This window comes from Antedon bifida, chromosome 2, assembly GCF_963402885.1.
Source record: "Antedon bifida chromosome 2, ecAntBifi1.1, whole genome shotgun sequence".
Taxonomy (NCBI): Eukaryota; Metazoa; Echinodermata; class Crinoidea; order Comatulida; family Antedonidae; genus Antedon; species Antedon bifida.
The window spans coordinates 27,055,993-27,083,595 of record NC_136227.1 but is presented as its reverse complement, the minus strand read 5'-3'; the positions used below and the strand labels follow the sequence as shown (position 1 = coordinate 27,083,595).

The window sequence follows — 27,603 nt, the reverse complement described above, 5'->3', positions numbered from 1 at the left end:
TTAATTTATACATTGCGCCTATTATTATTTAGCATGTGTTCTGTCGATGTGAAATGTGTTTTATTAAATCATATTGTGTAAATGTATTGTGCTACATTATTGTGCCTTGCGATTTCTCCAGGTATGCTACAATAATGGGTTAAGAATGTTTCAAAGGCCTTAACATTTTTAGTGCCAGCCTTATGTTTACGGAATGTAGAATTCCTTTTTTTTATGAATTTGTAAGAAAATCGATACGGTATAGGGCCTGATGTGTAGACTCAATTTAAATGAAATAATTTTAGACTCAACGATTAATTATAGGCAACGTCTTAAATAAGTCACAGATGCTCTCCAAGTGGAATGCCATCCTGAGATGTGTAGTAGTATTAGTACAGTCTTGTTTATCATATTTAATTTCACTTTCTATGGACTAGATATTTTCTTTTCATTTTATTTCAGTTCATTCAAATTTACGTACAGATACAGATTTAGACAAAAAAGAAAAGGTACAAGAAAACAGTATTAACTGAATGAACTGAGGATAACCCAAGAAAGTTTAATAAAAAAACTTTTAAGTTTAATCGGTTTTTTTAGTGGTTTCTTTTGCTGCGGAAACACGGTCATAGCTGAATGCTAGAAGGCCGCGTTCTAGTCGAAATTGAACGTTTTATATAGATCTAAAGATCGACGCATGCGCAGCAAACAAAGACAATGGCGAAACAATGAATAAATTATGTTATGTAAAAAAAAACTTTAGAATTCATAAGAAGTCCCGGTCTCTTGTTTCACACGGGGCTAAACATTGCAGGAGGGGAGATTTCCTATCACTCGTCATTCATTATTAAATTTAAACCGAAATTGTTTCTTTATCTGTTTTTGGCCCCATTTAAAAATGTATTGTTTGTGAATGTGACGTCACTTAAAACAATGGCATCTAATAAGAACACGCTATTCCGTCATTGTTTGATGGTTACTCATGCAGTACTAACTACAAGCGAGCAACAGCTGCTGGAGCGTACAACTGACAACAAATTTTCGCGGAATTTTCAAACGTTTCTATACTATATCAGTACAAATACTACTTTCAATTACAACCTAAATTCTAGTCTAACTCATATTATTTCAACACTCAACTCTGCTGCATATATAAATTCGTCGGTAAATTCAATTATATGATATATTATAATGCTGTAAATGACGGGTTTAGAAAAGCTTTTCTAAATACATTTTGTTCGCAAAAACACACTCGCCAATAACCACACGCAGTTAGTCTTGTTTCACTTGTAGAGAATACTCAAAGATATATATTTAAAGATGTATTGTCCCCCCAAAAATATGAAAAATTCAGAATAATTAAATCAGATTTTGAATATTTTATTTTGTAGTTTTAACAAAGTTAATCGCTTCCGAAGAATAATGTTTTCACTTATAAAATGACAAAATAAATGGTAAAATTCAACCAAAAACCCATTGGCTGGCAGCCAATTTGACCATTTTTTGCTTTAAATTACAGTTTTTTAAGGTAAATACATTTTTTTTTCAATCCAATTTTTGGTCAAAGTGGATAACTATTATGTTACATTAAAATGGCATATTCAACAAAAATGTTGTTAGGAATTATTTTTTCAGAAGAACAATACATCTTTAATTTATGCCTATTATTATACGGTATTCTTTATGCAAACGATGACATTAATAACATACAAATTAAATTATATAAACATGAGAAATTAGGATTTGATATTATAATTTAATTAAAATATAACTCATCATTGCCAATCAGCACCAATCCGAAAAGTATAGTTCTTGATTTGCATAATAGAGGATTAGAGGGAGCACTCATGAGTCTCGCGTTGAGTTTGAACGCCCTCAGCTAACATCTGACGCATTATCTGACGCATTTATTACACGCACGTACGCACGGTATCAAACTATTCTATAATGTCTAATAATAAAACCATCGCCAGATCGTTGGTGCGTTTAAAAGAAACTCACAGGCCGTATCTCTGAAGGAGGAAAGTCAAGATTAATTGGGTGATTATGTGTGAAAACAATTAAGATGCGTGGTAGGCCTCGAATCTGTCAACAAGTGAAAATATAGGAATGTTAATTCTTTTTGTCGGTAATTTGATTTCGCGCAATGGAAAATGTGACCAAGCAAAAAAGGGTTCTATAACAATTGGTAGAGGGCACTACATAAAATGGATCACGTGTCAGTTTATTTTTGACTAGTATTGTTTTTTTATACATGCAAATAATCTATCAACTGAAAATAAAGAATCTAATGACATAAATGAGTTTTTTATACAGCTTTTCAGATATTTACTGAACAATAGCCATTCGGCCAATGAGAAAAATTAGGATGAAAATCTTCATACGACATAGCTCCCTCTATAGTCTATCTATAAATTAGAATTATGCACATTTCACGATCCTAGCGTGCGATGAATGTGCATGCGCAGTTATATTTACAGAATAGGAATTCTAACGAACTAATTTGCGTAACTCTAAATAAAAAAAATAGTCTAGCTTCCAGTAAAGTATAGTTATTATGGAACGCCGTATATGCCAAAATATTTTCTTTTTATGAAAATTAGACCAAACCACCGTCTAGAACCAGAACCTTTTGGACAAATTTGAATTACTCTATTTGTGGGTTATTCAATATTAATTTTTGAACGACGAGTTCATTCTTGTTTCGCGAATGTGGATCTTATGAAGAAATTCTGTAAAAGATATCTGCCGTGCTTGTCCAATAATATTTAAACAGATTTATAATAATTGATATTATTTTGAGAAGAAAGATAGGCCTATGTTTTACACTGATCTTACTTGTAATATTTTTAAACATCAATACAACAAATATATTATTTCATTTTATATTAAACTTTTATAGTTCTTTTTCTATGTATGTATTTATCTAATCTGCAGACAGTACTGTTTCGATGTTATTAGATCTGGTCAGTGAAGCTCAGGTTTTGAAATGATATGTACCACATAACTGGCACACAGGATGAGCCAGTTATGTTACTGAATATTAACACAAATACCTATTTCACATCAAAAGCCAAACTCCGGAGTGTCTCCGGAGTTGACGCCTCGGTGTTTTGGTGTGAAAGGTAAAATCAAACTCCGAAGTTCAAAACAGCGGAGTTGAACAGCTAAACGTTCTCCGGAGGGCGAACTGCGGTGTGTTGGTGTGAAAAGTACCAACATCAAACTCTGGAGTTTTTAGATTAAAAGGCCATCTTCACACGATCAATCATTGATTTGGTTTTATTTCAAAATACTATTTCTACAAAATATATAGCGGGTCTAAAAAATAAGTAGTATCAGTAAAACATTATATGACTTCTGAGACTTTTGAAATAAGTGATTTTACCTTTCACACTAAAACACCGCCGGAGTGTCTCCGGAGTTTTTCTTTCTGTGTGAAAGGGGCCTACAGCCATGTATAAGGGGAGCCACATTGACGAGTATGCTATTTTTGTTTTTCATACTGCGTTGCTTCATATTAAATTTCTATTCTATTATCAATCACATGCAATTTTGGAAATAAATCATTTGAAGAAATAAATCAGTTGAAGATATAAAAAGTTTCCCGTGTGTTTCTTTTAAAACTAGCGCCCCCAGTGGGCATTTTAATTTTTTGGAAATCTTCAGATGCAATATATAGCCCCCTCTATGGTTTAAACATTATAATTATGCAAATTTCACGATCCTAGCTGTGATTAAGGTGTATGCGCAGTTATTATTTAAAGAATAGGAATTCTAACGAATCATTGCGTAACTATCGTAAAACAAATAGCTTCCAGCTGAAGTATAGTTGTTATGGCACGCCGTGTATGCCAACTATTTTCTTTTATGAAAATTAGACCAAATCGCCGTCTAGAACCAAAACTAGCCGCTACGGTGAAAATAGTAATACTAATATTTATTCGGTCACCAAAAAATAACTGAGTGAGATTAGGCTAAAAATCCCAAATATATTCTGCACTCGCTCATAGCAGTCTATTCCAGGCTCTGAATTATGTTCAATGTTTCTTTTCTTTCAAGTGTGAATTTTGTTAAGAAGCAGGCAGAGTACAATGCATTTTGTCATATTTAGTGGGAAGGTATGGTGTAACTCGTATACATAATACTCGCCTCTACGGCAAACGGAGTTCACGTGAAATACAAATGTAACAACACTGGGATTTAAAAAATGAAATTTTATTCAAGATAAAAGTGTTTAAATTATAATATATAATTTATTATGGATTCATATAACGCCTAATGTCGTGAAACCTCTAAGCTCTGTAGACATAGGCTACAAACTGAAAAGGTGCAATAAAACTACTGTAGTAATGTGTATCTTCTATGTAATTTGACAAACAGTTTAATATTAACAAATATATTAAATGGTCATCCATTGACGTAAGCGGGGTTTGTCTGTGAAACTACTGTAACTCCACTCGTCTTCTTGCTCTTTCGCAGTCTGCAGAAAACATCGACAAATGCTTTCCTAAACATTTCATTTACAACATTATATATGAAAGGATTAATGGATGAATTGGTATAAAGTGCAACACGAAATATGTTGACAATCTGAAGTATAACATTAAGGTCAATGTCATGGTAGATATACACAAGGTTCATAATTGAGAATGGTGCCATACAAAATATGTAGATAGTTACAGTTAGGAAGATCGTCATAAAGACCTTTTTTTCTGATTTTGACCTTGCTTTACTACCCGTTGAATTGGCTGTTGCAAAGGTTGATCTTTTGAGTGTAATCAGGATTATTGTATAGAAACCAACTACAATTGTTATTAGGGTTAACGATAAATAACTATCGATCACAAAAAGATCATTTTGAAAATCACAACTGTCGGTGTTCGGATCACAGTAAGTACATACTATCGTTGAATTTGGAGCCCCGTTATACATATCAGGCCATGGGAATTCATATGAAACTATAGCGATCCAAGTAAATTTCCGGGCCTGCCATGTTAAGGATATCAGCCACATGATAACGCAGACTTGTACGGATCTCGAACGTTCTCCAAATTTACTGTTCCGAAATTTCAAAGGGTGACAAATTGCAATGTATCGTTCAGCAGACATCCAGAAGATTGTGAAACTTGCAACTTGCAACGCAGTGTCCACGATGTAAAAGTTCAAGTGGCAAAACCATAGAATATCCTCTCCGATGCTCATGTCAAATGCATCGTGTAATGGACTTTGCGCAAAGGATGACCATATCAGATCAGGAGCAAAGCAAAGAAACAGAACGTCAGCAATCGCCAAGTTGGCTAAATACACGTTGACTGATGTGCGCATGCGAGGATGTTTCACTATTACAGTGATTGTCATTAGATTCCCAATAATACCGATAATTACAACAATTGGCATAAATATTGAGATAACAATTTCATCTGAAGTTGTATAGGAGTACGATTTGATTACGTCATTCCAATCGGTCTCCTCAACTGTTCCTATGACATCAGTCGTCGACTCATTCACAATATTTGAATCAGTGTAAAACGTTGATTTGTTCATTTTTCACCTTAAAAAAATAAAATAAAGGTTAAAAAAATAAATGGTATCTATAAAAAGCTTAGAATAAAAACAAACTACACAAGTGAGCAAAATGTGGGTAAATTTAACCATAAAATAAAAAGGCACTCATTTATCATGAGACACATTAATTTAATTGGTTGATCGTGAAATAAAAAAATGAAATGTATTGCATAAGGAGTATGTATTCAATTACCGTATACTGCCCTACTTTGAGAAAAGGGGTTATCTACAAAAAGCTATTTTTGAATAATTGACATGATTATGATGATTGACATTATTCATTATTCATTACAAAAGTCCATGTAGTATTTATTAAATTTATTATTATATTAATTTTATATTATAAAAAAATACTTTTTAAATTACTTTTTTTTCGTGTGTGTTCTAAGTAAGGGTAATAAAGATACATATTATTCACATATCTTGTTATTTAGGCCAATACACTATGTTACTATAGATATTTATTGATAACGGATAATAATTGATTGCTAATCGTGAAATAAACAAATTAAATGTATTGCATAAATATTATTTATTATATTATCGTATAATACCGTAAGCCGGAATCATGTGTCTATCAATATATACTACATTATCAAAATATCATTATTTCTACACAAACTTGCTCTATTACAATTTCCGACTCGTGTTATCTATTTTAGTCAAATACGTCTGCATTTTAAACCCCAGTTACTTCCAGTCAATTTTACAATTTTTTGCTTTAAATTATAGTTTTTAAAGGTAAATATTTAACTTATATATCTATTATGTCACATTAGAATGACATATTAAAAAAAACTTAAATTCAGAGGGAAAATATATATTTATAATTGTTTATTATCATTATTAAAGTTTCTTTGCATCAATTGTAATTATTACATAACCGTGTTTAAAGATGTATTGTCCATTGAAACACAAAAAAAATGAAGGTCAAAGTATTCTAAATTTAAATTGGCCATATCAAAGTAATATTAAAATTATTCACTTTAAGTCGAAAAAGTTTATTTAATTAACAGGTAAATTAATTTGATTACATTTCGTTTGGAAAATCGTCGCGAGCGAAAGTAAACAAAGATTTCAAACCACGAGTACGCATTATGCATATGCTAATTAGGATTGTTTACAACTCGCCACGGTTGAGAAGGTATTTTCACACAGATCGTGAGGAAGTTTTATGATTATGCATACAGAGTAGCCAAACAAGCGCGTTTCATTATGGGATATATTTTGATCGAAAACTTTGACTGGAAGTCAAAGTTATTTTTTTAAACAAAAAACGTCTGTATTTCAGTTAAATAAGTTTTTTTCGACAAATTTTTAGTGATAGTTATTACTTAGAACTATTATGATACTTTAAAATGACCCACCTTTTTCGAAATCTTTTATTTTTTTGGAATTAGTCAAAGGGACAATACATCTTTAAATATTGTATATAAGGATTTGTAATAATAAGGCCATGACAAGATTTTGTTCAGAGGCCTAAAGGGACATTTTCAGTGGTTTTGATGGTACCCGTTTTAGTATTACTGTATTTTTAACGAACATCCTGCAGAACGACACGACTCTATAGACAGTAAAATTACTGCAGTAATAACAGTGTAGACTTAACTGTTGTTGAACTTGTACTTTATAGTGTTTTCTTTAAAACAGAATAAATCTTGTATTTGGTATTCTCGCATTACCTTATTACATATCATAAAGTAATAGATAAGTAAAACTATCATGTCTTGGATAATACTTTTATGTTTGATTATGTGTTAATCCTTCTACCTCTCTCCAGAAATCGATTTGGGTCGAATCGCCTAGGATTCTTATTATCAATAATGGAAAAGCGTGCAGTATCTGCGATACAACGTTTTCATTTGATATGATCAACAAACTTGTTCTCAGTTGGTACGGTCCTGGGATTTCAAATCATATCGCTTTATTTCGTCCTCAATAGGAAAATACTTTGAGTATATTTCATAGTATAGTACATACATACTTTATTTATTTGAGAATGTGTTGCGAATAATATCATTATTAACATTTACTAAAAAGCCAAACGTGTAGTTAATATGACGAAGGATTTTCCTGCATGGCAGCGAGATTCGAGAACAATAATTACGGTTCATAAAATTAAACTCTAAAAGTTCACAAGACGAAGTACTGTATACTTAATAGCTTAAAAATGTCTTACCTGTCCTTTATTCTTCAATGTTAATAGCAACAGCTACAATTCCGATTGAAGTAACTCCGATATTCTTAGTTCGTCGGTTTGTAAAATATTTTACACCATTGAAGGCAGATAGTTATAACGGTATTACATTAATTAACAGAAGGCGTGGCTTGTATTTGATTGGCTGATACCTCCAGATAATTAGTTATTACTTTAGAATTAACCAAATTCTTTTATGTTGGAATCTACGTCATTTAATTCCTTTACAATAAAATATGGGCGTTAAAAGATGATGCAGCCCACAGAAAAAACACAGAAAATCCTCTTAAGTGATTGTAAGTTGTACAGATAGTTCATAATACGTACGACTCTGTGTCAGTTACCAGAACATTCACTGAATCATAATTCAAAATAAAGAGACATAACACATTTCTTTATTTGGAGTTACGCTTAATTGTATTATTTTATCTGGATTTAAGCTCTGTCTACACTATCAAACTAGTGTGATGTGCCCAAATATGGTAGTGGTATGCCAAATATAGTATTGATATAACATCATCATGTCCATATATGGGCACAGCATATTTTGTTGTCACATAAAGTTTGATAGTATAGACAGAGCTTTACGCACTGGCATTATTTTACTCTGTCAGGTTATTCACTGACACGATCATTTGGAGAAAACAAATCCTAATAATTGTGTACAACTCCGTTACTACTAATTGATTACAAATATAGAGTAAAATAGAGTAAATTTCAGAGTTTTTTTAGTGTCTCTCTTCTTTCGCTTTTGTATCTGACGAAAATTAAGTTGTTAAACTTGGCACAAATCACATTTTACCACCAAAATTATTCAAGAAAATTCAGACAGAGTTTTAGTATAAACATGTTTCAAGAAGACAACAGTAACAAATGTTGGTAAAATTATTTGCCCAGATGAAAAAAAAAAGCTATAATATTCGTTTTTGTCTTTGTATGGAAATTAAATAATATATATGATAATTCGTATAGTGTAGTGTAGTGACACAGATACGTGCGTATAGGTGAGTTTGACCAACCTCTTTAATATCAATGTCGCGGTAGGATGGTATTGATTTGTTCTGCTCTATTTTGGTAAAAAGTAATAATGTGATGTAAGAAGCCGTTTAATTAACATACGTTTCATTTCAAATTAAAAAAAAGCTAACTTTAATCAACTTGGTTAGTGATGAGACAATGTTATAATAGACACTGAATATATCAGCCTATTCAATTAGTTGCTAACTATTTAATCGGTTCTACTACACCGAATTATTTCCAGGAGAAATTCCAAAGCTATCTAACAGTGAATGTTTTCTTATAAAGAAAGCCTAAAGCTCTATCTACGTTAGTTTGACAAAAAAAAGTGTGATGTGTCTATATAATGGTAGTGTTATGACATCATGCATATCACATTTGTTTGTCAAGTAAAGTTTGATAGTAGTAAGTAGATAATGGTATGTTATTTTCCACAGCTAGACCATCAATAAGCCTAGGTGCAATTATCATAGAAGGTATAATACAGTACTAGACAAAACGAAACGTCGTCATGGTAGGTCTAACTATGCTATAGTATTCAAACTATCGACATTCACTTTATTAACTCTGATAATATTTTTTTGTAAAAAGCGCCATATAAATGAAAAAAAGGTAAGAAAAAAAAAGTGTAAATATTGTTTTTAAGATGTTAAAAAAACTTACTAAAAACTTACCTATTAAAGCTGCATGGATATAGGGTCAATGAGTATTTCGGGATAACAATGTTTCTTGTATTTATTTTCTAAATCAACATCAGTGTTTACTGCGGCTTATTGTACAGTAGGCATAGCATCACTCATTAAACACTTCCGAAATCATATGCCAAATCTGTACGTTTCGTCAGTAGCTGTACACACATGTAATGGTATTCATTTATTTACAGCGAATATAACCAACGGCATACCAACTTTAATTGAATATTGATTCTTTCAAATACAATAATAACGTGTTAATGATCAATATCATTATTTATCGTCATTTATTATTCATATACGTTAAGTGAAATCTGTTATTGTGTTTAAGTTTGGTTGTTATTGATCCGTTACGCATTTTAGCCATCACGAATGCTGGAGGTGCTCTGTGGAGGTTACCATGGGATGGTATATAATTATCTAGGCCTATTATATAATACGCCTAGTACCCGAGAATGGTCAGTTCGTCCTTGTAACCTATCATTCCGCCGATGAAGAGAGGTGAGAAAAAAATGAGATTAAATGAATATTGCAGCAAAATGCTTAAAGCGCATACGCAATGGCGGTTAACGTTTGCCCAAACAATACAATCGTCAGTGACACGGCAATTGAAGAAGAGTTGAAGACAACTGTAGGCCTATCATATTGAGTATTAGTATGAATTGACGATAAGTACAATGGTTCAACAACATTGTACTGCACGAAAATTGTTGAAAGTCTTTAAATCATCCATACCTGTTTTTTTGTCCAGTTTGTGGCTTTTACTTAAAGTTAAGTTCTTTGATCTTCAATAAGAAATTTAAGTTATTATTTTTGTTATCGTCATAATTTCAGGTAACGTGTATACATTGAATTTCAATATTAATATGACATTTCAAATGTCAAAGTACTTTAAAAGCATCCTATGCCTACTGTTAGGCAATGCTTTCTCTATCAAGTCAAATTGTAGTAATTTCCTCCATTTCTGATTAACAGAGAGGTCGTTACAAGCGTAACAATCAGTTAGTAATTATAATCAGGCGATATAGGCTGACAATAAAGATGTATTGTCCCCCAAAAACAAGAAAAATGAAGAATAATAAAATGAGACTTTAAATAAGCCATTTTGCAGTTTTAATAAAGTTATTCACTTCTGTAAAAAAAAAACAATTTCACAAATAATTTGTTTTTTTCGATCCAGTTTTTGGTCAAAGTGAATAACTATTATGTGACATTAAACTGGCATATTATAAAAATTGGAAAAAATAGTTTAGGGGGACAATAATATCTTTAACATACTCATTTTAAAAAGTCATTTGATTGATGATTGTGCGAAATTACGACTACGAAGTAGTGTATTATTTTGACGTTAGTTAATGTTAGTGGAAACAATAAATAGAAAAACGTATACAAACTCTAAGTGGTGGGCTCTTCACTGATGAATATTAATTGAAAAGCAGGGTAAGAGTGTAAGAGATAAATGAAAGATTTTATGAAATCATTTCCAGATTGATCGTAAAATTAATGTGTCATTGTCATGGTTTGGTCCCTGCTCGTAAGTCACAAGTACAGATGAATAAAGTCTATTCAATTTTCTATCAACTTAGCCACGTATCGGTCCATTATATAACTAACATATCATAAAGACTTTCTTAGAGTTCCGCATGCTGCTTTCGTTGGAGCAGGAACCGGATAGTTGACCAAACCCAGTTCGGGAAATTACAGTGTATATATATCATATGGATATTATAAATCCAAGGGCAAAATACTGAAAAATGACCATGCTGTGGGTATCAGTGGCTGGATCGCAATGGAGATATAAAAAAAAGCGAAAAGCTAAATCAAAACGATAAAGTAAAACAGCCAGAAAAGTTAGCAGAGCTTTCGGGCAACACTAGCCCTTCATCAGTGCAAGTGAACTATCATATAGATATTATATATATATTCACTAAAATATCTCTATGATAGCATGAACTATATTTAATATTATTACTATATTATTGTTATTACAACAATGTCCATGTCATGATATTTCTTTGACGAACCGTATTGCAATAACATAATAATTCCATAAGTGGTCGAGCATTTTAATACAATTAATGTTGTGAGATTCGTATAAATGTCAGTGTAATATTTTCAATCAACGATGATTTTTAAGTGGTTACCGCCGCAGACATTATGACGCTTGAAATACCTTACATAAACATTGAATGCAAGTTAAGCTTAAAGAAAATGAACAACATATCACGAAAATATTAGTATATTATTTTCTTAGTCTTGAGTTACCATTTCCAATCCATAAATTTAAATCCACTATTGTAGGCCTAATGGACGCAAGAATAAACAATGATTTTAACCCTACAGATCTTTGAAACTTTTGGAACAGTCTTTTACCTTTAATGCTCCGTCTTTCTTTAATTATTTTTCTTTAAGCCTTTTTTTTTCTGTCGACGTTATTCGATGCCAGCGTTAACAATAATCGACGATCTTCTACGTAATCATTGAAACGTCAACGATTTACAGGAAAAGGTACTCGCTATCGTTATAACTTTAGATATCCGACATGCTTCATCTTACTCTTCTTTCAAATATTTCCTTCAAAACCATCTATCTCAGATGGCCAACTAATTTCAATACAAATTTTATTTGAAATTTGAACAATTTCTATAAACTATTCCCTGGGTGTATTATCATAGTAAAGCAGTATCAGTTTCATATGTGACAGTATAATAAACGTTAAATAAACAATAAAGAAATCATCGGTGAACTATTATTTGGGGAGTAATTATAATTACAAATGTTATTTATTTTAATAAAATATTACAGGACAAATGAACAAATAACATTTGTGTGATCAATATGTAGAGAGGTTAATTGAGGTTAAATGACAAGACAAAAATGAACAAACAAAATTGAGAGAGGTTAATACAAATGAGGTTAGCTTATTTAAAACATTGTGATTGTAACAAAAGCAAATAAAAGTACGGTATACTTCAGAATAAAGATGAACTAAAAATAAAAAACTTCTTTTAAATACACATTATATACATAAACTGTTTATTACCGGCACAGAAGAGGAGTTCCGCAAAAAGCCCACACAAGGCAAGACCAGCTAAATATTTGGTATGTTTTATTCTATTATACGAAATATAATAAACTTTGGTCTATGACAACTAAATACAGTATAGTTCTACCTCCTTCAACTTCCCCCCCCCCCCCCCCCCCAATAGGAAGCGTTCGTTCTTTTAAAGAACCACTCTTATTTGCCACACGGAATAATATATTACTATTATGTATAATATATGTTTAATACATAAAGTTGCCGTTTAATGACGTCACCATGTTTAATACTTGGAATCACAAAAATTCAAATAAACAACCTCTTCCATTTTTTGAACACAGAAAGAGAAAAATAAGTAAATATAGTTAGTGTGCCATGTGCATATGCCATATTAGTGGACCGAAAAGACACTTCATAAATAAAACGACAAAACAAATAGTTTTCTAGTACCTTTTAGCTTCAATCTTCCACTATTAGTGGGGTCTGAAATATGAGACAAACGTTGAAATAAATTAAGCAATACTTTGTTTGTTTTAAACCTCCATGCAAAACAACAGTGGAAAAAACATGCACTACTTGTTAGAAGAACTTACACACATCATTATTATACCCACACGCGCTTTAAACATGTTTTGATTAAAAATATTTTTAAATAAAAAAAAGAAAGAAATTAGACATTGCTCTTTAAAGTATTTTAACGACAAACGGTATTGATAAGCAAACATTTTCTATTCTTTTTTCCTGTATTTATAGTTTATTCACATATACATTTTAGTTACGAATATCAATTTTTAGTATAAATATTTTATTTTACTGCAGGTAACACAGGGACACAGTTAAGATATTGACATGCATATTGTACTTTCGTACAGTATAAAATAAAGTACACTAGTTAGTACTAAGTGAATGGAAAATTTGCTTCAAAGCTTCGCTTTAACATTTTACTTTCTCCATGAGTAGGCTAATTAAAAGCTGGTCCAGAAAACTGGACTCGTGAACACGAATTTGGGATTTGCCCGTCACCAAACTTTAGGGGGATATGTTTCGCATTTAGAAATACAGGCACACGTGTTTGTATATTATTACCGCGCAGAAGATAATGCCTCTTCGTCGTGGCAATTGTATTCTCAACACACTCGATTAATATAAGGCCGCGGATCTGGAATGCGAATGAGAATTCGGCACTTCTATTTAAACGTCAACTTAAAACTTTTTCTTTTAATTAATAATGCTACTATTGTTAGGTACTGTGCTATTTGTAGGGCGCCATACAAACAATTACATAGATTGATAGATACATAAATAAATTCGTAAAACGTGTTTGTATAAACCGCGCAGAAGATAATGCCTCTACGTCATTAAAATTGTAATATTCTCAACATAGTAGTTACATATATAACGTAAAACAGTAATTCACAAATAACACCATTTGTGCAAAATATATTTATTGTCTGGTGGTGAATTCTACATTTACTAAAAAAATGATTCAAAAAGCATAAAGTAACATTTTTATTACAGTGTATTTTGTAATAATTAGTATGAGATACACGTCACCAATACTGATTTGAAAAGATCTCAGTAATACTACTACAGTACTAACACTACTACTTAATTTTAAGTGTAACAAAAATATAAGTGTAACAAAAGTAGAGTAAAATAGTACAGTTTTAAAACTTAGATAGTAACAGTCACCTTCAAGCACGTTTTCCACTAGCGATCTGTTGGCGGTATAACGTAAATTCGCGTAGTGGAAAACAACCTTTAAAGAAAGGAAATGCCCAAATTTATAGTACTTTATGAATCGTATATTAATTTCTCATTTTATGGTTTACACATTTTTTATTAAAAGCAAACTTAAAAACTAAAAAAAAACAACTAACAATAAGATAGACTTTTTTCTAAAAATGCAGTACAGTACTGTATACACAATTTCTCGTTCCAGGAAATTATAGGTACCAAATGAAAGGCCAAAAATAAATATACAGTATCTTCTAACAAGGTGATTTTGTCTTAAGGGATAATTGAATTGATATATTGTGTATTTTAGAGTAGCCAACAGAACTATCTTACGCTAAAGTGGGCATGAATGTCTTGATCTGATTTCAGATACATCAACCATGAGAATGGTGCGTTTATCGATCCACTGACCATCGTAAATAATAGATGTAGTATTATATTGAATATAATAATGTAATGTTTGAGCACTCATTATCTTCCCTGCTTAAATATTAAGGATTTATCATGCATTTGTGAAAGTCATGCATTTGACGTCATTTTACACGATTGTCATACAATGATAATAAGTACGTTTTTGGCACACTGATCATTGTTATCCTTCCTTGGTCCAACCAAGGAGGATTTAACATGAATCTGTGACAGCACCCACAAGACGTCGTTTTATAAGTCATCAAAACTGATGAAAAATGGGTCAGGGATGTCAGTTAGTACCGGTACCTTCCGTGCGAGAATTTATCAACATAACCACTGAATTGTGTCCAATTAAATTCAGATTGCATTATTAGTGATAAATACCAGAAATAAACACTAAATAATATTAAAATATATTTATAATAATATCATATTGATCTTTGCTCACACAATGGGATTAAATCAAATATTTACACTGCATCTTCTGTGTATAGCCTATAATACAAAGTTATTAAATGATAATAATATCCAATAGTTAGATTTCATTTGTACGAAACAGTTTCAGTCATAGTAATTAATATCAGGGAAGAGCGAGATTATTTTACTTAATATTCCCTACTTTATATTAGGCACCAATGCATATCTACGTTGTTATTACCTATTACCCTCTATCCCTTCATTCATTTACCTTTACCTTATATAAATAAACCTATTGTTCTTATTTGATTAAAGTTTTAATTATAAACTTTTGAAATACATCAAATGTATTTACGTTATATTAAAGCTGAATTGGATTTTATTTTTTACAGTTTCAAATATATTCTTCCTTACTTTAAAAACAATATTAAATAAAATTACCAAAATATAAAGCATTACCAAAAAGTAGAAAAAGAAAAACAAAATTAACAAATAGTTTTAGAATCTTAAAGAATTGCCGAATACGATCCGAAGCGCACACTTATAACTACCACTAAATAGCTTTCAATTGATTTGGGGTCGGTCGTCGTCTGGACCTAGATGTGGGGAGCAAGGAAGCACATCCCAATATCTCCACATGCGCCCAATGAATTAACATGACATAGTCCCCAATCGTCGCAAAAATCGATAGCCGACACAGTTTCCACTACTTTTAGCCATCACTACACCATTAAATTAAAACATTTGAAATAACGGTCATTATTCCATAAAATATTTCTGTAAATAATTCATTAAATTATTAAGGGACAATATCTTAACCTATTCAAAACACATTCATCCTCATAATATTAAACTTCTTCGTCCGTGACTTATTAGGTAAACTTAATACCTACAAAACTGAAAGAATTGATCATTGGTATAAATATATATTATTAGTTGCATTGCATTCGTTTGTGCGTTGTTCTTAATTAATTTCTTATTTTAAACAGTATCATAACTACACAGAAAAAGATAAAAGAACGTCTATATTGCAATAAGCCCAACACTTGATTGCTTTTCTTAGAAACGGCGTCGTAGTATATATTCAGTTTGTAGAGAATGAGAATGGTTAAATTGAAATTGGTTGCTCAAGATATGTTTTGTTTTTTTCATTTCATTTACTGTAGCCATTTCAGAAACCTCTTAAGTGTAAATACTACATTTTGTTTGATTCAACGTATTTTACTGACCTACAACATGACCTTTTCGAGTATACTTTTTAATGTTGAAATAAAGATTATTAGGAAAGAAACGTGTTCATTAAAAAAAATCCAGTAACAATAAATTCAATTGGAATTTGGAAATTTAGTTTTGTACTGATTTTGTTTTGTTTTACTACACCAGTTTATGAATATGTAGAAATAAGATATTTTTGGCTATATTGCTACACTGGCAAAAATGTTTCATGAATGATAAAGTAGGTATTGGCACTGTTTTTGGCCAAAATCAACATTACCAAAGCTGTTAAGTTAAACAACCATATATTCACTAGTATGGAATGGAGAGATTTTTTTTTTTACAAAACATACTGTAACACCGGTGTTGATGTTCCGGTGTGTAAAACTCACAAGTTTTAATAGTAATGTGAAAGGGGTGTTGATTTATAGAGTCTATCGCATGACCAACAAGCTGGCAATTCAATAGAACTATTTAATATTACTTTACCATTGAATGAAACAAAATGACCACATGATATGAAGTCTAGTATTCAAATGGTATTTTGAAATAAAATACTATAATATTTAATATTATATATATTATTATAATATAACACCTAAATAAATTCCTGTCATTTTGATTGAATGATTGTAACAGTATGTGTAACAAATACTGTTGTAATAGTAAAGATATAACTGTCAGTGTCATAAGATATTTTTAAGTTTGGATAAATAATGTAGTGGCAATTAACATAGTCTACAATAGACAACGAAAACACGCAGAAATCAAAGGTTATATTTGATTTTCAGGTTTCTCATTCGGAGCCATACTTACGTATTCATCTTTTTTTCCCGCCTCTTTGCGGAAAATTGCAGATATTTCTTCAAAACTTTTGTTTTTTGTTTCAGGTAAGAACTTGTACGTGAACAGCCAAAAGATTACAAGTAAAATGATGAAGATAACAAAAACATATGCATCCAATGATTTCTAGAAACAGACATAAATAATAATGAGGTATAACGTAATATTCATTCATTCATTCATTTTTATTTCGCAATCCATAAAACAAATTAATACTTTAGATTATTATTTAAATTATTAAATTACTTAGATTCAAAGCCTGGCAGAAAATCAAGTAAGCTCAGGGGAGCTTTAAACCTGGTTTAAAAAATTAATAATGAATAATAAATAAAGTCAAAAAGATCAGACAACTGTAATAATAATATAAAAAATAAATAATTATAATATTACGCTACAGGACAATACAAACACAACAAGAGGGAAAAACAAATATATAGCGGATAAATGAACTCTGGTGCATTGAATAAGCATTACAGTACTTGGTTGGATATATAAATCAACACCACATACCTGTAGGAACGGAAAGGTCAATCCAACTAGGAAATTTGCTGACCAATTAATGAAGAATGCTACGCTTACAGCAGCTCCTCTTGGTCCTTGAGAGAATAACTCTGCTACGATAAGCCAGGGAATCGAACCTATAAATACATATGAAAAGAAAATGATAAAATTGTGAAAAATACTGCTGCCATTACAATATTTTATTCAAACAATCCTTTATTTTTTCTTTCTTGTTTACACCTGGTCTACTAATTATTGCGTGATGCTGAAAGTTATTATCTTTTTAATTGTAAGTTTCGCAGCCTCTAGTTTCCAAAAGCGATTAATATAGGTTATTTTGGAATTTTGGAAACTTTCTACCAAACGTGAGCTTTTTATATCAATCTCTTTGTAATTCTTGTCCAACTTTACGTGTCACACATTCAGATCTCTGCATACAATTTAATTTGTCTATCCTTTCAAATTGTATACCAACTACTGAATAAAACATTTAATTACTTAATAAATCCATTAAAATTTACAAATTGCTGTATAATGAACTTTGGGGAAAAAAACAAAAAACAAAAACAAAACAGAGCTACGGGTTTCTCTATTCCCACCATTGCAGATAGTTACATTTTCTTTTTAGGACAACATAAAAGAAAAGTCACAGTTTAATCCCATCATTGCATGTTATTAATATTATTATTATAATATTGATTTATATAGCGCTTTTCCTAAGAGACCAAAACAAAATATTAGTCTTATTTACAATATCAGCCTGATGCTGACAATTATTATTTTTTTAATTGTTAGTTTTTATCACAAACATTTTCGAAGGACCATCTTCTAATTTCTGAAAGCAGTTATTTTAGAATGACAACTTTCATGAGCTTTTTATTACAGTCAGGGGAAAAATAGCAAAAGTTTTTTTTCCTACTTTCTAGGATCAGATAATCTATATTGTTTTGTAACATGATCACATTTGCCATATTTCCTCTAACTGATTAATCTCTTTGAAATCCTTCGGCAACTTTACACATTCAGATCTCTGCATATGATTTAATTTTTCTGTTCTTTCAAATTGAAAAGTCAGTTCTATAATGTTAATTTTACAAATTATAGTAACTACTGAATAAAACATTTAATTACTTAATAAAGTCATTAAAATTTACAAATTCCATAATGCTATATCATCAACTACAGCTACGGGTTAATATAATCCTATCGTAGCAGACAGTTAGTTTTCTTTCTAGGAAAACATAAAACATAGTCACAGGTTAATCCCACCATTGCATGTTAAGAATACTAAACAGAGTACAGTATCAATAAATTGGATTTACACTTTCACACTTAAAGTTTCACTTTACAATTTGTAAACATGCAATCTCACGACAAAACTTATCGATCAATTTTACACAGTGCGGACACATGTTGAATATGCACGGCTGGTTGTTATTATCAAGACAGGCGACTAAATGCAGAGAATAGTGGCACTAATGTTACACTCTGTAAACAACAATTAATATCTAGAAGAGTATCAAATATCTGCAATTTGAAGAGTCAGATTACACCAATTACTTAGTGAATGTGGCCTAGAGTACTGATGACAATCATCCCCTACACAAATATATCTATCTGTATGTCAAAATATTACAGGCCTACATGTAATCACGATTTTAAATTTATTTATCAGTATCAGTCATAGCCCTGTCATGTTCTTTTATAAGGGCCTATGCACAATTAGGCTAAAATTGTAAGTGGAGTTGTGGCTTGGTGGTTATGATGCTTGGCTACCACTCCAAGGGTCCTGGGTTTAAGCCCCGTCACATGTCAGGATTTTTTCCAAGGACAAAATTACAACTCCACTACCAAAGACTTGTAATAAGACTTTGTTTATGTAGAGCATCTTGTGTATATGTTCGTCTTGTGAACCTCTGAGTGTCCCTAACGATCAGCAATTGCTGGATGGATTCACCCTCATTAAATATGGTAGGTAAAAAAAAATAAATAAAAAATCCATTACAGGTCTATATTCTGAACCATCAAATAGTCAAATTTATACATATCGCTTCCTCTGCCGATGATACAGTATATTGGGAGAGTCTCACATTTTTATAATAAAACAGAAAATAATAAAACATTATTGATAAAAATTTACCTGGTCCAAGTGCGAAAGCAACAACAAAAGCTATGACAGCAACAATACTCAAGTATGATGATGAGCCCCACGAATCCTGAAAAATATTTAAATCACATTATACAGTTAAGAATCTATGCTTGTAACAGTTAAAGGTACATATAACAAATTATACACCCTCCCAATACTATACTCTCTGAAAACTGGACAGTTTCCCTGAAATGTTTCTTTTTTACCCTTAAAACATTCAGAATACCAGACTCTTCAGAAAACCAGACATATTGAACCAGAAAAATGGAGCAGTAAAGGAGAAGACTAAATTGGTACGGCCAATTTCCAGATATGATACGTCACCCTCAAACTAGCTTTAAAGGAAGATAAGTAGGTAAAGAAACATTTTGGAATACCGAAACGAATATATACTTAGAGACAGGATGAATCGAAAAAGCTGTACCAAACTAGATAGGCTCACTTAAGACACAGCCGACCGACAGATAGTAGAAGAGTAAAAACTATTGTACACAACACAATTGAATTAGATTTTCAACTACATTTCTTATTATTTTATTATATGAAATTAACAAATCACAAAACAGAATAGTTTTCCAGCCTCTATATATAAAGAAAGACATTAAAAACTGAAGATACATGAAATAAACAAACACAATGTGTTTGTTGAACTTTCTATATGAAACTGATGGCTTCAAAATAAATATGAAACTTATAACAATTACTTTCATAAATAATACAGAAGATTGTAAAAATTGTTATACGTAACACTATATCTTTATTCTGACTGGTCTGATTGGTCCTTGGCACTTTCACATCAATAGTATGCTATTATAGTTTTTTATTAATGATTTTGGTTTCATTTCATTTCAACCAGTTGAACAGTAACATTATGTATATAGTGTGAAGATTAGGTGAGTACAATTATTATTAGTTGACTGTAAAAATTATACTTGAACCATGTCAAAATAATTCTACTGCAGTTATTATAACAATTGAAAAAATTGTTGAAACACTGTTTATTACAGTGATTGCTTAATAAACCTCTACATTGTAAGCTACAACGCCACTCCGAGAGTGCATACCTCTGCCTACTGTAAAATTCTACATAAGATTTCACCAGAAATTTATTTTTGTGGCCTAATGCTGTGTGTGATCAGGCTAATTTCACTATATGTGTATGTGAATTTGGTGTAATGGTTATGTAACCAACCTTTCAACTAACAATAGAACAGCTACGCCAAAACCAAACGGGTGAATTTGAAAAGAAATAGGTTTTTTAAAACTACTCGTATAAAAAAACCTGTACATTAAATCAAATTATGTTTTAAAATTACAAATCAAAAATTATAACTCTTGCAATTTCAGTTTACTTGTTACTTTAAGACTGCTCGCCGGCTTTTGAAAATTCTCTCCTATCTTAACACTAGCAGGTCTGAAAATAATACTAAAAAGTGGTCCAGAATTGGGACCGTGTTCCAGAATTGGGACCTTCGTCCGGATTGCCTCCACAATTTATGGCGTGGTCCTTGACCACCTATCTATCTGTATTTTCATTTTGGTAAAGATCTTGCAATAACTTTTTGAGTAATCCTGCTAACAAACAAACAAACAGACACACAAGATCGACTGAGTTTTTTAATAGAACCAAACAAACATTACTTTCTATAATATAAATTATGCTTAATTCTATTAAGATAGATACAAAAAGTGTCTAAATAATACTCATATTAGCTGTCTCAATTTGATATTTACATTTATTTGTTTCTTAGCACAAGTTAAAGGGTTTTTGGTTGGTAGCTAGGATTCATTTAAAACTGCCAAAACGGCCATAACTTCTGTAAAATATTCAGCTTACTTCTATTAGAGACTTTGTGTGTCCTCTTGCAACAGTTCAATTTGATGGTACAATTTGTGGTGAAATCCAATTTCAATAATCACATGACAAGTTAGGGACAAGCAAAATGTGTAAAATGTCCAGTAACTTGTGGGGTACCAAACATTAAGACAGTACACTAAAATATCCGTACACACACAACATTGATTAAGTAGTACAAAAGACAAAAAAATTCTATATTAAAGATTTGACTGGCCATATATGATGACGTCGCAGCATCCAGTACATAAAATTTGACATAAATTCATATCTATACAACTGATGCACAAATTCAGATAAAGGTCTATATTCAAAATGTATTGTGTACAAATTTTAAACGTTCTTAACAAAATTGGAGGAAAGGCAAATAATACAGAAAAAAAAAAAGATCCTGACAATCACTGCCCACTGCGGATAACAAATTAATACTTTGTTTTGCATCTTTCTATTTCTTTTTTCAAAAGTAAATAAATTGCTGAATTATTCTTAAATGTTGCTTTTAAAATCTATAAATAGTAAGTGCATGCCTAATGCTTATTTATCTATATTATATTTCTACATATAAATGTATAAAGTGCAATATTTCATTTAAGTTCCTTATTATTTTATGAAACTGAAAGTTACATTTCATAAACATATCAGAATTCTATACTTATGAAGCTTAAAGCAAATATTATCTAATTATTCTGTTGATTAAGTATAAAATAATTTTAATGATTATTTTAAAATTGTTAAAAAGGTTTTCAGTGAAAACCACTCAAAACATTAATTATAAAAATCCAGGGATGGACAAATTTGAATTTTTATTGTAATTTTTATCATTTAAAAATAAGTAAATATCTATAATATCACTGGGCTTAGAATTTCTTCTATGCCAAATTTATAAATATCTGTATCAAAATATAATCAGTATTTAAGTATCAATATAAAGGAGACCTTTTGGTATGCACAATCCAAAAATGTCTATGTAAACGTCTAGTAATCTCAAACATCATGTCTCTGTTGATCTTCACATTTTGCAAAGTTTCTGAGTGCTTAATAATATTTAAGAAACAAATAATCTTCCCACCTACCAATTTGTGATTGAGATTTATTTTTCAATTTGTTATTCTTTTATTATTTTTTTCAGATCTTGAATAGTATACTAGAAATACTGTACTGTTCAAAATTATCAGAAAATGAGTAGAGGTCTGCAAGCAAATATATTAATACATCAATTCTAAATCATACTGCATGTCAACACAAAATGGATGCCAATATACACTAGGATTAGTTTGGAGGGAACGTTTTTGAAGTTTTTGGGTATTTGCTTGTTAAAACATGGCGAAAGAACTGATTATTGCTGTCATTTCAACCATCATCGGAACTGCTTTATTGTATAAAATATTTTCAATGTGCTATAAAAAATTCTTTAAAAGACAGTACATAGATTATGTACCAGATGACAGTGAGCATGGTGATAATGTGGTTTTTGAATCCGACTGCAGTGAAACATGTGGAAGCAACTTGCACATAAAAGATACAGATTTTCCAGAAAAGCAAGATGAAGACAACGAAAGAGGGCGCAAGCCATCAAATTCCTTATTACGAAGGATTGGCTTCCCAAATTTTATTCACATTGGTATGAAACTCTCTGAAAGAAGAGTTTCACACGGCGCAAGACATTTATCGACATTTAATCCCAGTGGGAAACGCAAGGACGACACCAAATTACAAATGGAGAAAAATCCACTTGCAATTCAAGATAATAAACAAAATGCTGATGACAACGTTTCAGAAAGAAGATGTGGGCAGGAACATGAAAAGACCATCAAGCAGGTGTTCGTGGAAGTACACAAACCTTCAGCTCCACTAGACATATCTGGAACCAAAGTGGAAGAACATGAATTTGAAGACCTTTATCTCACTCCTATGATCGGCCATGATAGCATTAATTTCCGTTCTAAGATGTCCAATCATTTATCAAAAAGTGAAGACATACTACACAAGAAAGATAAATGCAAATCTAGTGAGAGTTTGGAGCAAAACTTCATATTAACTTCAGACTATAAGCAACGGGACAATATGCTGCCAAGTGCATCTATGGATAACCTTCTCTGTACAAACAGGTCCCCTGAAGAGGGCTTGGTGTATAGCGTACCTAAAGAAAGCTATTTAGCTGATGAGGTTCAAGAGAGTCCTGTCTATCATTTACCCAATGAAACCTATTCCTTAGACAACGATTTAGCTGATCAGATTCAAGACATTCCCACCTATCATTTCCATAATGAACGCTATTCCACAGGCACTGATTCAGCCGATCAGGTTCCAGAAAGCCTAGTGTATCATTTACCAAATGATACCTTTTCTACAAGCAGCTATAATACATACTCTGATACAGAATGTGCTACGGACACTGCCGATGCAGCTGTATCAAACTTTGAACACGATACATATGTACCGATGAGGCCCACAAAGAAACCAATCTTTGATATGAATGAATGCTTTTATATGAACACACCATTAGACAAAACGTCTCAAAAGAGGACTATTAAGTATATAATAAAAAAAAAATAATGCGAGAATTTGATTTAAAAACATCAATGAAAAAACGAATTTGTAAATTTGTTAATGATAGAAATACTGTTCTAATTTTACAAAGGTGAAATTGAATTGAATCACATCTCTTAAAATTCATATGTAAATTATGTTTTTTATTTTAGAAATTAAACAATTTTATATACAGTTTTTATAAGTAAAATTGAAAGTTCAATTAAAATAAATGTGGGTTTTCCCCACAAATTAAAAAACAATTTAATAGTAGTGTATTTTAAATACAAACCAGTTTGTATATTACTGTAAAACATATTTAAGTGCAATTTACACAGACAAGTGTTAACGGCAAACAGAAAAAATGGATGCCTGTCCCATGTAAAATCTGTATCTATCCTGAGCAGGATTTCTGCCCAACTCCGTGTTATGTGTAAATGCTAATAAGAAATAACATAGTTTCTAGATTTTTGTTTTCCACTATATAATCTGTATAGATTGACCATTAAGCTGCTTATTATTTACTGAAAGTTATGTAAACAGATATATTTATCAAATACAAAAAATATTATCTTGATTTTTTTTTATTAATCAATGTTGTAGTTATAATTAATTAAAAATTTACATTACTTTTATTGAATAAACCAAAGTTCTACTGTAAACGTGTCTATAATAATTGATTGCCTTTTATACTTTTACGAAAAATTGTCAAATCAACAATTTTGACAAGTTATAGAAGAAGGACCAACTTTAACAAAGCAACTTTAAAAAACTTTTACTGATGTGTTTTGTAATACAATATCTAAACCAGGAAACTGTATTAGGTTAGAAAGTGAAATACTGAATGTATATTTATAATGTACCATAGAACAACTTACAGTTTCAATATGAATTGCAACATTAATGCAGTATAAAAGACATTAATTAGTGTAATGTAATGACAACAATTTATTACTGTGCGTGCGTTATAAACAGGGGTATAGGAAATAATTTCAGCTGAAATAGAACTGAATAAGGAGTTTAACAACCATCAAACAGATTCACGAGAGCTATTGAAATGAGATTAACCAGCAAATAAAACTGAGATTAAACAGCCGAAACAGCAAAAAATGGTGACACTTCTGTATATAAAAAGAAACATGGCAATCAGCAAAGGTTGGCCTAGTTCGCACTCTAGTATTCATATAAATTCTTTGAAATATATACAATTGCCAATTATTGTGTAACTCCCTTTATTTCGGATTTGTTTATACTGCAAGTAAGCTACAAAATTAGTTTTTTAATTTACAAATGATGCAGATCATATTCTGATTTAACGATAATTTTTTTTTTGTTTTTTAGCAAGCAGGTAATTCGTCCGTCAATAGACCACACAGTTTTAACAGCTTCATGTTGAGATGCTTTTTGAAGGAGTTTTAGGCGTTTAGATGTGAGATTTTCTGTAATCGAAACTCCAGAGTTTTTAAGTAGCCTTTTGTTGCTGAAGATTTCTGAGCGAATCTGGTATGAGCAGAATTTTATAATGATTGGTATCGGTCTGACCTTTCTCGATTCTGTACTGGATTCTGGATTTTTTCTTTTACCTAGCCGGTGTGTGCGATCTAGATCAACAATTTTAACATTGTCTGAGATTTTAGACAAAATGCTGAGTGATACTTTGTCGGTATCTTCATTGGCCGATTCGGGAACTCCGTGCAATAGAAGACAGTTTCTTCTACTGTATTGTTCTAGGTCATCAATCTTGTCTTCTAAGACTCTGTTTTTGGCTTCAAGTGTTTCATTTTTTTCCTTAAATTTAGTTATGTCGCCCGCTGTTGTTTCTGTATCCATGGCAACGCCATTGTAAACAACGTCACTTACACCTTCAAAAATATTTTTACGAATTGTTGAAATTAGCGACTTATTACTGCATACAGCTTTAATAATTTTGTCAAACAATACAGGCGTAGCAAGAAGGTGATTACTAATAGTTGTAGCAACTATAGAGATTAGTTGAGGGTCATCAGTCAGTAATTGCCCCTTTTAATGGCGAAGCTGACTTGCACGAGTGGTTATTAGTAGGCGGATTATCGTCAATTACTTTACTTTTGACGTTCTTCCTTTTCGGTCTAGTTGATGACATTTTGTCCTCCAATTACTCAGCAAAATATTGTAAGATGGTATACCAAGTTTGTAGTGTAGTAATATGAAATTTGATCACAGTATCAACAACATTACTTGTTCATTGTACGTTGATTTATATTTTTTTTGTTTAAAACCTAAGTAGCTTGTGTCGAATGTCCTCTCCTGGACGGTATTTAGGCCTAGCCTAGGTAGGCTTATTTTGTAGGCCTGGTAAACAGCGGCAACTCTGGCCTAGCCTGAACGAACATGGTTAGATTACACAAAAAAGGTTTTCCACCACGACACCTTTTGTCAGCCCAACTGACCTATTCGGTCAAATTTAACATTCTGCCACATTGAAACTTATCTATAAGAATTATTTTCAATATTTCTTTTTTTACCGTATACAGTATATTAAATAGATTTTATTTAAAAAAAAAAAAAAAAATACAATACCTTTGTTGCTAAAGAAACAGTTAAAATACTGGCCCATAATGCCATCAAACCTAAACCCCATAAATGAAGGGTTCTTCGTCCAGTCTTGTCCATTAAAGGAATCTACAATAAAACAAATTGTTAAAATGAAAATTATGTGAGCCAATTTTTAATTTATTACAAACACATTCATAGAACCTTATACATTATAAAGCTTTGTCTACACTATCAAACTATTTTGACAAAAAAAGTGTGATGTGCACAAATATGGTAGGATATACCCAAGTATGTGGTATGACATCATCATGTCCATATATGGGCACATCACATTTTCGTTGTCAAATAAAGTTTGATAGTGTAGACAGAGCTTAAGATAGGATTTATCCTAATATAAAAAGTTTCTACAACTCCAAACAACAGAGGGTGCTATAACAATCATTCTTATTTGTGAGTAGCATGGTACAACAGTCTAGTGTCAAAGGTTTCATATATAAGTTTATCCTTGCTCATTGTTCATAAAAGATACAGTGACACAAATAATAATAGTTCAGGTTTTATTATTATCTATTAACTCGTTTGTTTTGAGATATAACTCTTTTGACTCTTCGCTTCGTTTAAGGCTGACCTCCCAACTTGTAAAACTGAAATATCGGGAGGTTTTTTTCAAAATCATTTTCAAGCTATAGAGGGTGCTATAAAATTGCTAAAATACATACACACACAAACCTTTAAAAATGGAAAGGTATTGGTATTTATAATAGTAAACCTGGGATGGATGTTAGACGTGCCAAAGGCGGAAAATACGATGCCAACTCATTATTTAACTTAACTAACAATACATGAATTTAATATCCATCTTATGGACCGAAATTTTGCATATTTATTTTTCTTTATCTAGAGTAATATAAAAGAAATTAG

At 31.3% G+C, this 27,603-nt stretch overlaps 4 protein-coding genes across 8 annotated transcripts in view; 1 reads left to right on the top strand and 3 right to left on the bottom strand.

Moving 5' to 3' along the window:
* Positions 1–4,323: 4,323 nt before the first annotated feature.
* On the bottom strand, positions 4,324–5,523 carry LOC144835565 (somatostatin receptor type 2-like). Its single transcript, XM_078690646.1, has one exon. The coding sequence runs from the start codon at positions 5,521–5,523 to the stop codon at positions 4,387–4,389; it is 1,137 nt and encodes a 378-aa protein (XP_078546772.1). The 3' UTR covers positions 4,324–4,386.
* A 4,319-nt stretch (positions 5,524–9,842) lies between these two features.
* Positions 9,843–27,603, bottom strand: part of LOC144858833 (solute carrier family 2, facilitated glucose transporter member 1-like) — a 52,388-nt gene continuing 34,627 nt past the window's right edge. The window contains exons 9-15 of one of the 5 annotated variants that reach the window (XR_013616667.1): positions 26,707–26,808; positions 19,755–19,830; positions 17,624–17,751; positions 17,087–17,239; positions 12,941–12,973; positions 10,186–10,235; positions 9,843–9,927 (exon numbers count right to left, since the gene is read on the bottom strand). Coding sequence is in view for 4 of the 5 variants with exons in the window: in XM_078714960.1 (XP_078571086.1) it covers positions 17,045–17,239; positions 17,624–17,751; positions 19,755–19,830; positions 26,707–26,808 (501 nt within the window). In the remaining variant the exon portion in view is untranslated. Of the gene's footprint in view, positions 9,928–10,180; positions 10,236–10,475; positions 10,583–12,835; positions 12,974–13,918; positions 17,240–17,623; positions 17,752–19,754; positions 19,831–26,706; positions 26,809–27,603 lie in introns of those variants that run through there. The other 4 variants (XM_078714962.1, XM_078714963.1, XM_078714961.1 and 1 more) reach the window with 4 other exon arrangements.
* Positions 15,135–27,603, bottom strand: part of LOC144858840 (cilia- and flagella-associated protein 119-like) — a 91,941-nt gene continuing 79,472 nt past the window's right edge. The window contains exon 9 of the transcript XR_013616669.1: positions 15,135–15,145. The gene's annotated coding sequence lies outside the window, so the exon portion shown is untranslated. The remainder of the gene's footprint in view (positions 15,146–27,603) is intronic.
* LOC144858836 (uncharacterized) lies at positions 20,625–24,678 on the top strand. Its single transcript, XM_078714969.1, has 2 exons — positions 20,625–20,656; positions 22,748–24,678. Exon 2 carries the CDS (start codon positions 22,939–22,941, stop codon positions 24,172–24,174), a length of 1,236 nt encoding a protein of 411 aa, XP_078571095.1. The 5' UTR covers positions 20,625–20,656; positions 22,748–22,938; the 3' UTR covers positions 24,175–24,678.

Excerpts from the sequence above, each read along its gene's own strand:
- LOC144835565 (XM_078690646.1), bottom strand. The coding sequence starts at position 5,523 with ATGAACAAATCAACGTTTTACACTGATTCAAATATTGTGAATGAGTCG.
- LOC144858836 (XM_078714969.1), top strand. The coding sequence starts at position 22,939 with ATGGCGAAAGAACTGATTATTGCTGTCATTTCAACCATCATCGGAACT.